The 10,839-nt window shown below is 42.7% G+C and overlaps 1 protein-coding gene across 3 annotated transcripts in view; it reads left to right on the top strand.

Moving 5' to 3' along the window:
- The window catches only part of kcnab1a (potassium voltage-gated channel subfamily A regulatory beta subunit 1a), a gene marked incomplete at both ends in the record, with an annotated part of 65,510 nt that overhangs the window by 41,658 nt on the left and 13,013 nt on the right, over positions 1-10,839 (top strand). For all 3 annotated transcript variants that reach the window (XM_080844267.1, XM_080844269.1, XM_080844268.1), the window contains 4 exons: positions 4,180-4,217; positions 6,177-6,256; positions 6,356-6,400; positions 10,090-10,134. In XM_080844267.1, coding sequence (XP_080700393.1) covers positions 4,180-4,217; positions 6,177-6,256; positions 6,356-6,400; positions 10,090-10,134 — 208 coding nt within the window. The remainder of the gene's footprint in view (positions 1-4,179; positions 4,218-6,176; positions 6,257-6,355; positions 6,401-10,089; positions 10,135-10,839) is intronic.

The raw sequence follows: 10,839 nt of genomic DNA, 5'->3' as shown, positions 1-10,839 counted from the left end.
GAGGAGGGGGCTTTCAGATGCAAAGGCCAGGGGCAGCAGTAGTTTCTATAGAATCAGCAGAGTAAATAAGGTCACATTTACAGTGGCATAGACATTGGGGTGGTTTCCATGGCAGTCGTACAGGGAAGAGGATTTCTCCACAAGTTGCCTGTTCCGTAATGACGGCAGAAGCCATTAAATGCACCTGACCCTCAACATCAAGGCTGCTTCATGCTTTGACAGTACTAAACTAACTGAAACACAGTTATGGAAGAAAACTGTAGTGAGGCAACTAATCTGGAGGGAGCTGCACAGCCATGCTTAAGGATGTGATGAAAGCTGAGTCTGTGGAGAAGATATAGGACGATGCTCAGAGGAACAGCCTCAGTGTAGCCTGCAGGGTGGTGTCTGAACTATTGACAGGGGGCACTGCACAGCCGTGCTACAGACACACACACATACACACACACACAGACTGTGGACCAATCATTACTTAAGAGTGCATTCAGACACGAAATTGCCCACAGCAAATCCAGCTATCTTAATATTTAACATCTGACCCTTGGCATGGCCTCCACTGGTGTAGAGGGGCTGTGGTCGTCCGCTTGGCAGCAGCACTGGCAATCTTCCTCCCTCAACAGTGATGTGCTGGCAGTACTGAAGTGGACTTTATAAATGATGTGCCATTAGAACCTGGCACATCTCCCCAAATACTTATTACCCACTGTGGATCAGCGATAATCTGGTCTCCCTTCTTTTTTTACCACCAATGCGCTCTCTTCTCCCCAGACTTTCTTTTTTTTCCTGCTGTAATTCATTTGTGGTTCCCTGAAGCGAGAAGCAGTTCAAATTGCCACCCCCGCACGGCACCCTCCCTCTGCTGCCCCCATCCAGAGAATAGAAGGAGAGGAGAGGAGAGGAGACCAGTCATTTGTAATCATTAGAAGGAGGGTAGGGGGGGGAGGGATTCACACACATTTCCATTTAACCTCAGTTTGTGGGGAGGAGTGGTAGAGAGTGGCTTAGTTTGCCCGTAGTCTTTAGTTTGCTCTCCTTCCTTCTCTCTTTCTGAATTTGTTTTGATCTTGGCCATGTGGATTGAGTGGGTGTGTTTGAGTAGGTAGGTTCAAAAGTGCAGCAGCAACCCAAGGATGTCTGATGTTTATCTCCCGTCTCTGGGAGAAAGATGGTTGTTTGATACGTTCAGTGTAAGCCCTGATAGTGCCCCTCCCCATGTTTCCCACACTGCCAGAAACACGAGCACATAAAATCACAGTGTGATCTCCAGAAGGCCATAAAACAACAACAAAAAGACTGGTTCAGTGACTTTCTCAATAAGGCTATAAGGGTTTTGTAGACTCCCAAGAGCATTTTTGACAATGTAAAAGAAAACTAAAATATTTAGTGACTTTCTCAATAAGGCTTAATTTTACTTAATATTTATAATGTCTCTGGCAACCGTGTTAAGGTACTCGAGTCAGTACTGTATCGTCAATAATGTACTTGTTCGAGGGTTTGCCGAGGGTTTGACTTTCTCAATAAGGCTTAATTTAACTTATTTATAATGTCGCTCCGCTGCGCGTCGGCCCTAACAACACCCTCGAACAAGTACATTATTGACGATACAGTACTGCCTCTCGAACCTTATTGCTTAAGTAGACTCCCAAGAGCATTTTTGACAATGTAAAAGAAAACAAACATATTCAGTGACACATGCTTGCAAAGCACTCACTAGACTATTTGCGAGGGTTTAAACTGATTTTTAACTGTAATTATGGCAGGGTTTGCTGAGGTAGTAGTGGAGGCAGTTCCATCAGAGCAGCTGTTACACCGAATCTCCCCAGAAATGGGTCCATGACTCTTTGACCTGTTTCTGCTAATCAGCAATTTCAAACAGCCCAGTCCCACTGCACCACTTGACAGTCTGAGCTCAGGCTTCTCCAGCAGGGAAAGAGGGAGAGAGACAGACTGGATCAAAAGTGGCGTACAGACAGTAGACCATCTACTCCAGTAAATGCTGCTTGACTGCTTCTATGTGGTGTTTGCCAATGTCTGGAGATATTAGTGTGGAATTGTGGCCTGGAGAATGACATGTTGGGCAGAGGCTGTATGCAGCCATAGCCTACATGATGGGAGCTGAGACCTGAATATGTGTTGCTTAGGCTGCCAGGCTGTAATGCTCTTGGCCAGTTCCTGACAAACTGACAACCCTGTCAGCTATCTCTTCTCCATGGTCTTAGCCTGAGAGAAGTCATCATGACCTCCCACCTTCCACTCCATTGCCAGTAGCTGCAGCTAAAAAAATAAATAAAGCAACTCATTTTTCAAGCAACTAATTGGTCATTTACTTACAAGTATGTGATTACACATGTCATTAGAGCGGTGAATCCTGTAACTCCCTGTCCTCTTTTCCACTCCATAAGCATGACATTGGTATGACTTTGCCGAGCGTTGTGCAATGTCCCTGGGTCTTTATGACTTGATGTGGATGTAACAGCGCTAAGGACTGTCCCATGCCCCCCATCTGTTATTTGTTCTTTAGCTTTACAAACTGAGCCCCTATCCCCCCCCACCAGGATTAATCTGCTCCTGATTTCACTGTCATGGTCATGCCAGCAGTGGAGTGCCCTGATATCAGGAGCCCACTGGCTAGTGCCGTCCCCCCTCTCGCTCTCCATCGCTCCATCCCGCTCTCCATCTATCCTTCCATGTCCTTGCTGTTCAGCTGCGTGTCCTCTGCATGCCCTCACCCAGGGTGGGAGGCTGGGCAGGAGGCGCCACCGGGCCCGGCCACACGCGGTCCAGCCTGCTGCAGAGCATGCTGCTGGTGGTGCTGATCTACTGATAATGACTCTGACAGTGAGGATGGCCAGTGAGGCCATTACAGCTCTCAGGAAGGTCTTTGCTCGAAATGTGCCCTCGCAAAGGTTATTTAGTCCAGATTAGGGAAGCGACCAAACTGTTTGTCTTAGAGTAGCCAATGAATCACTGCCAAAGTCAACTAAACGATAAAGCATGCTGGCAAGCTTCAGTAGTAAACCACACAGATGTCGCAGCTGAAGGGCATCGCAGGAATCTGCCAACAGTGTAAACAAAACTACTGTGGTATGGATCACAGCACCCCAACAGCAAAGCACTGTGACACAGGAAGTTAAATAATCATCCTGTAGAGTCCCCCAAACTGAACTGTGTCCTCATCTGTCTGGGCTCCCTTTGAAGTTTATCTGCAGTAAGTACAGGATTCCCACGTTTCATACACTGGCATGTCAAAATTAGACGGCTTGTGCTATTTTTACAGAAGTAGCCTACTGTGCCTCCTCTCTACTACCCTTCCCTTTCCGAACGTTAGTGTTCTTTTTCTCTCCTCATACCTTCCTCCTCTAGTTCGTGCCAGCAGTCGTGCAGGATTCGGGGACTTGGTAGCTGAAGTTGCTCTGCTGTCATACTTTGCCAGCAGCTCAGCTCACTATGAGATCGTTTCTGAGGGACTCACGATTTCAGCAGCAATGTGAACTCCACCTTAACCAATTTCACACAGTGGATAGAACACAAATACACCAAAAATGCAGCACTTAATAAGATTCTGGAGAAGTACACATAGTCATCTGTAAAGCAAAACACAGAGGGATGATTGACAGCTGTAATTCACCCCACTTCCGTATTCTAGGAGATTTAAACCTGCCTTATCTGTCCACTACGTCACATTCTCCGGTGTAGCAAAGCATCCCACCTCCTCCATTTTCCTAGTAGCTCTAAGCTCACATTACCTTCACACACACCATCTCAACTATAGGCATCCCAGGACCACGGCCAGCCACCAAGCATTATTAGCGTTCTAAATCAAGCATTCTGATGGAATAGTCAATTAACAATATATAGATGATGGTAAACTGTTACACTCACAAAACTAGACACTTTGATTCCACAAATATCTAGGTATAAGGTATATACATTTCCACAAGGTATATCAAACATATTTACTGATGCTTAAGAACATGTCTGAATACAATGAATATATTTTGGAAGATTTTCAATCATAGTTTGAATAAAAACATAATATTAATGATATAATGATAGATTAATTCATATATACATATAATATTTGAATTCATAAACTATTTATACCATCAGTTGATTGTTTGAAAATAGTTATTATTAATAATAATAATAATAATAATATTGTACATTTTTTCATTTCAGGCACCTGGGTGACATTTGGTGGGCAAGTCTCAGATGAGGTAAGTGACGACCATGATACAACACAACTGAAGCTTACTCTGTCCCTGCAATGTTTTAAAGTGGCCTGACATGTGCACAAGATCCAGACTCAGACACATGGAAAAGGATGACTGTGTTTGTGGGGTGCTGGTAGCGAAGTGTCCCAGCAGAGTTTAACCGAGGCTGATGGTGGGTTTGGGGGCTGTGCGAAGTGGCTGAACTGGCCTTAGGTCTCATCTCTCTCTCTGGGTTACATAAACAGAGTTCACCCCTCATTCCCCCGCCTGAAGGGGCTCCATACCGCCCTCACTGTTTCACTGCCACCTCCTAACATGACCACCCCCTCTAAGAAAAGAGAAGATTTTTGCCCTCATTGGATGGGATGAAGAAAGACAGGAGTCTTGGTTCATATTGTGCACGGGATGCATACACAGAGAGATATGCTGACACGCTGAGTCTCCCCAGGTCAAGCCACAGCATCCTCATCATTGGGCTTTAACACCACCACTGTGACACTGTGAGTGTCTGTGTGAGGTGCCTTTAAGGCCATAGAAGAAGGCTTGCACATACAGGACTTTTTCTCGCACGCACACATAAAAGCACACGTAACATATACACTACTTTGACCTTTTTCTATGCTTTTGATGTGTCCGTGCGAGAACACGTGGTGAGTGGGCAAGTTACAGTGGTATGCGTGTGAGCTTTTTAAGTGCACATGTGAGATAAAAATAGTGTATGTGCAAGCTTTCTTATACGGCCTTAATGGCACCTTATAATACAATGTATTTTTTTAGTCTATTTTGTCCGCATGGCATGTTAAAGTAGTCATGAGTTTGTGCCTGAAATGGTGCGACTGTCCAGGCAGTCACAGCCTCATGCCCCTCCCCTTTCTCTACCACTGCTGGCCCCTGAAGTTCAGAGGGAGGGCAGAGTATTGTGTTCAGTAGGGGCTCTTCTTGTGTGTGTTCTGTCTGCAGAGAGACTCTTACTCAGCAAAAATGTCTCTGCAGAGGAGAGTGGTGTGTGTGTGTGTGTGTGGGGGGGGGGGGGTGTTCAGTATTACGCAATGTTATGCAATAACTTGTTCTCTTCCCCTCTTGGTCTTTATCTCTGCGTTCCTCTTTATTCACTTTCAGCTCATCAAGCTCTTTTCAACTGTTATCCTCTCAGTGACACTCTACATCACTTCATCACACACGCACGCATGCACACACACTCACGTGCGCACTCACGCACTCACGCACTCACACACACACACACACACACACATTACACTACACTCCACATGTCTCTTTGAATTTCTTTCTCCATCTGTCTCTCTCATCTACAAATATGTCAATTCACACTTTAAGGGGGTCACCTTCAGCTAGTCACAAAGTGATAGGCCACCATATGGGCAATCTCACAACATATCAACTCTGATTTGGTTTTCTTTCTTTCTCTCTCTCTCATCATTTTCATCACTGTATATCTCCCCAGCACCCTAGAACATTGAGTTAGTTAGTTTCTCTCTCACAGCATTAGAGTTTTTTCAAGTAACTTTTCAAAGCTAATTACCTTTGCGCCCACCCTCACAGGCACAAATGGAGAAAGAAAAAAACACAGCAATGCAGCAGAGAAATAAACTATCCCCCAAAATTAGCCTCTCAGCAGTTCAGCGTGATTTATGAAGTGCCGTGCTCTGTCTGGTGGAATCACAGTCAGGCGGGGGCAGACAGTGCAGGGAGCCTAACAGAAGAGGCCAGACTCAGGAGAGCTGAATCACTGCTGAGTCCCTGACAGGCATTGGGTGTTGGTTTTGATGGTCTCTTTTTGTCAAGGGAAATATTGAGGGGTTGCTGGTCAGAGAATACTCTTTATTTTACAGACCTTGATTGTGTGTGTGTGTGTGTGTGTGTGTGCATGTGTGTCTGTGTGTGTGTGTGTGTGTGATATAGGTTGACTCAACTGATACAAATCTTTCCTTGTCTAAATTACAGGTAGCTGAACAGTTAATGACTATAGCTTATGAAGGTGGCGTCAACCTCTTCGATACAGCTGAGGTGTATGCTGCAGGAAGGTGGGTGAGAGAGAGACATAATGATTTATGAATGTAATCACCACACCACCACTCATGTGGAGGCTGCCTTTTTATCCATTTTGACCTGTTTTATCACAGAGCTGAAGTCATACTGGGGAACATTATTAAGAAGAAATGTTGGAGGTATGTCTCTGTTTCTCTCTCCCTCTCTCTCACTGTTCCTCTCCATACCTGTGCATGATGTGTGTGTTTGGGGGGGGGAGGGGGGGGGGGGGGGTGTTGAAAGTGTGTACACCTATACGGATACACATCCATCATCTCCAATCAGTATGTTTTCTACAGCATCAATAGACCCAAGCAACAGAGATGTACTTTGAGTATTTCCATTTGAACAAGCTTTTCAATGCTAAACCTGGTTATAGATTAAACTAGTGGTTTCCAGTGTGCAGTCCAGCGTTGTTACCAGCTCCCTTAATAGTGATTTTCTCTCTAAACTTCTCACATGGTTTCATTTCACTAAATTTTCAAATAATCTAATATCGCACCAAACATCTGAAATTAGAAAAAATCAGATATTAAATATATTTATTACACGGCTCTTTTTAATGCTGTAGAATGCTCCATTCACTTGCATGGGGCTTCCCAACGTTCTGCGGTCCGTTATTAACCGATAGCGGACCGTTGCTATGCAATAATGACCGCTGTCAAGGGAAGTGGCCCTTTTGCCTCTGATTCACGTCTTTCGTAGCACTCCGCAAGAAGTCCGGTAACTCATCAATGGAGTTTCAGCTGACGGTTGAGCAGCTGTGTTCTAAAGAATGTTCAACGTCTTTAAAGTTTAACTACTTCTCTGCTTTTTAAAACAACGAATGGTAAAAAAATCATTTACGCCGGTCATTATCGGGTAAATAAGCCCCTTCAGGGCGAAGCAACACCTCTCCACTTCAGTATTATTACTCTAATGATGCCATATAATAATATAACAGTAAGAGGGTCCAAACCAGCACAAAAATACTGCACGTGTTCATTAGGATAGGTCTAATTTTATATATTTAAACCACCAATGATTAGGAATAATTTTCTTTAATGTTGTTTTTAACAGCAAGCCACTGTTTGGCTGCTCGTCTGTGTGGTTTCAGCAGTGTGCCTGTTAGTCTGATAGCCATAAAAAGTTGATTAATCATGTACGGCTGACAGGTGCCTGATTAGACATTTGCCAGATGTTTTGTTTTCCCCTCATCTCCACAACGACGCTGTGGCACTTGCATATGCAGGTATCCATGGCGACAGCTATCATGCTTTCATGGGTCGCCTAGAGAATCAGAGAGAGGCCAACAAGAAACACATTATTTTTTCAGTTTTGTCATTCAAGTTATCAGCTCTACATTTTCAGCTCCACATCATACACATTAGCTGTATTATGTGAGCATTAAATCATGTCTGAAATGCAATAACATCATCATTATAAGTCACAATGGTGAAGATGGGGTCATAAATAAAAAGGTTCAGATTATTATAGCATGCTAGCAATAAACTTCCCATTTGATTCAATAGAAGGAATATGGGATGATAGCATGTTGAGTTTAGACACATGTAGTGCTGCATGTCCTCTTTGCTATTTCAGTCATCTTCTAGGGCAAACTGAAATGGGTGAGCTGATCCTCATGGGATCTCCAGGTAGCCATGCTGGCTTACCAAGGATACACTGCAGTGATTCTTGAAACCTGGGACAAAACATGTCCGTGACATAAATCACAGTTTTTTTATCTTAAAATGTACGTAATATATTTTAAAAGCCTCACCAAACTCATCAACAGGACAAGGGTAGCACAACAAAGTGTGTTTTGTTGTTGTCTAACATTTTGTTTTTATTCTTAATGATATTATATGTGACCAGTACCTACAAAAACCCATGTCCGAAAGCAGGTCACATCACACTGCAATGCTTTAAAAACTCTGAAAAGTGATATAAAATTTAACTTTATCTATATCATATGTAAATAACATAGTATTTATTTCACAAACATTAAAAAAAAAAATTTGAAACATTTTTAATGTACTTTCTGGTCAGTTGAACATGTGTCCAGAGTTTTCGTCAACACCATCAGACTTTTTTAAATTGGGGAAAAAATCAGGAATAATTTAGGGCAGCTTTAACTCAAAGGACCCCTTGCCTTGCTCCTTGGTCTTCCTGGTGACATGAGAAAATTTGAGCTACCATAGCGTATCAACTCCAAAATGGCTAAAGAGTCAACATTAGAGTAAAATGTTCTGCAATCTAGTGTTTATTTATATAGATTGGCTGGACCATGATCAACAGATGATAAACAAGATGGCTCCTGTGAGAATCTTGTGTGATATAAGGAGAAATGTACTTTTTTGTCAACACCATCAGACGTCAACACCATCAAAACACCATCAAACACCATCAACATTTGTGTCTGATGGTGTTGACTTTCTCTGATGGTGTTGACTCATTAAACATTGACTTCTTTGGCTCTAAACTTTTGTTTTTAATGATTTAAAGACCTGTGTACATTATAAGGGGAACTGGGAAAACTAATGAGTAAAAATATTTCTGATAAGATCATTTAAAATAATTTCCATAAGTATATTTATGTTTATGACAAAAATCAAGTGCTGACCCAGCAAACATTCAATTAACATAAAAAATCTACAACTGGGAGGTTGAACCAAAACATGTTTGGATAGACAAAACTTCATTTGACATAAATGTAATCATATATTTTGGAAGTTATCCAAATATTTTTTGGGAAAATCAAAACCTGTTTTGTCCCTTATCTCAAGAATCACTGACTGCTGACACGGTCATGAAAGGACAGAAATGATGGACAGACAAGCTTCTCTATCTATCTATCTTTCTATCTATCTTTCTACCTATCCATCTATCTATCTATCTGTCTATCTATCTATCTATCTATCTATCTATCAATCTATCTCTTCCTCCATTCCTGTCTGTTTCTTTGGAGGAATGCCAAGTAACAGAGCAGGAGTGCTCACACATTCACTGGCTGGCTGTTCCTTTGCTTTACAGCTCAGGCCTTGGTGTGAATTAGTCTCAAAGTGCTACCCAGTGTCACTGAGAAAGTGTCTGTGAGATGTGTGTGGGGTGTGTTTGTGATTAGTGTGTGTGTGTGTGTGTGTGTGTGTGTGTGTGTGTGTGTGTGTGTGTGTAAAAGAGAGACAGGGTCCTAGTTTGTTTCTCTACAACATCATTGTGATTGTGTCAGTCAGATGCTTGCGTCGGCTGCAGTATTCCTTATGTGTGTGTTGTGCGGTTTTTCCATTCCAGTGGTTATGTAAGCGGTGACTGCAAACTGTGCACTTCAAGTTTAATGTGCTAGAATGTGAGGCATTGGGGTAGGGGGTGGGGGGTTCACACCACAGTCTCATTTACGCTCATCTAAAATGTAAATGCACGACTTGAGGCGCACAAGCAAAACAGCAACAGTGCGGCGTGTGTGGGAAACAAGTAAGGTCATCTCAGAATCCTCCCACATGAAGCAAAAAGAGTGAGCTTAAATGACAAGTGCAATTATGCAGTGATAGCATCGTTAACTTTTAATGAAGATGTAATGACTCCACGCCAGCTGATGAGGGTTTCATAGTGCCAAATGACTCCGCAAACCCTCCCCCAATGTCTGGGAAAAGTGTGTGTAATAACAAGGATTAGAGAGACATTAAAATTGGGCTTTTACACTTTGATTGGAGGGACCACAGGGTCCAACACAGTTCATTAGGGTTTCAATGATTATTGGAATGAGTCGCAGAAATCCCTGTCTCTCTCTCTCTCTCTCTATCTCTCTCTCTCTCTCTCTCTCTCTCTCTCTCTCTCTCTCTCTGTCTCTCAGGCGGTCCAGTCTGGTCATCACCACAAAGCTGTACTGGGGTGGAAAGTAAGTGAGAGGCATTCCCACTGGACCTCCCAGTAATCACGCTTACAACACACAACTGCAGATGTTTGCTACTGCAGTTATCACTAAGACTGTTGTATTGAGTGATAAAATGTTCATTCTTCATTTTTGAGTGTATATTTGTCTATATTGTGTATATTTCACTATTATTTGATGTATGTCCATCTAGATGGATTGTACAATATGTACTGTTGGCAAAACTATTTTATTGTATGCTTTCATGGAAATTCAACAAACCGTCTTTTTGATTACGATTTTCCACAAATAGTTTTGGAATGGACATTGTCACTAAAAGAGCTGCATGGTGAAATTTGCAATTACAAAGATTTATAAATCATGTGGTTTATTTCATGAGGTTTTTTTATTTCTTTTTTTACTTTTGACCAGTTCTCCCTTTTGGAAAGCCCTGACTGTCTTATCACAGACAAAATACTGAAGTACTTTACTCAGGCAGGATGGGGACCCATGCAGGCTTTGGCACTCTCTCTCTCACTCTCTCAAAAACTTTTGTGAGTGCTTTTACTGTCGTCCTGGGGTGCTGGAAGGTACGATAAGCTTTCAAAGCCCCTGATTGACTTTATGTGTGTGTCTCTTCATGAATACGAATGAGCGCTTCCCTGAGAGGGCTAGAGGGTTGATGAAGAGGAAGAGAATAAATCACATCATAGGAACAGGCTGACAGAGAAG

The sequence above is a fragment of the Sprattus sprattus genome (genome assembly GCF_963457725.1).
Source record: "Sprattus sprattus genome assembly, chromosome: 9".
NCBI classification, from domain to species: domain Eukaryota; kingdom Metazoa; phylum Chordata; class Actinopteri; order Clupeiformes; family Clupeidae; genus Sprattus; species Sprattus sprattus.
This window is presented reverse-complemented; position numbering and strand designations above follow the sequence as displayed.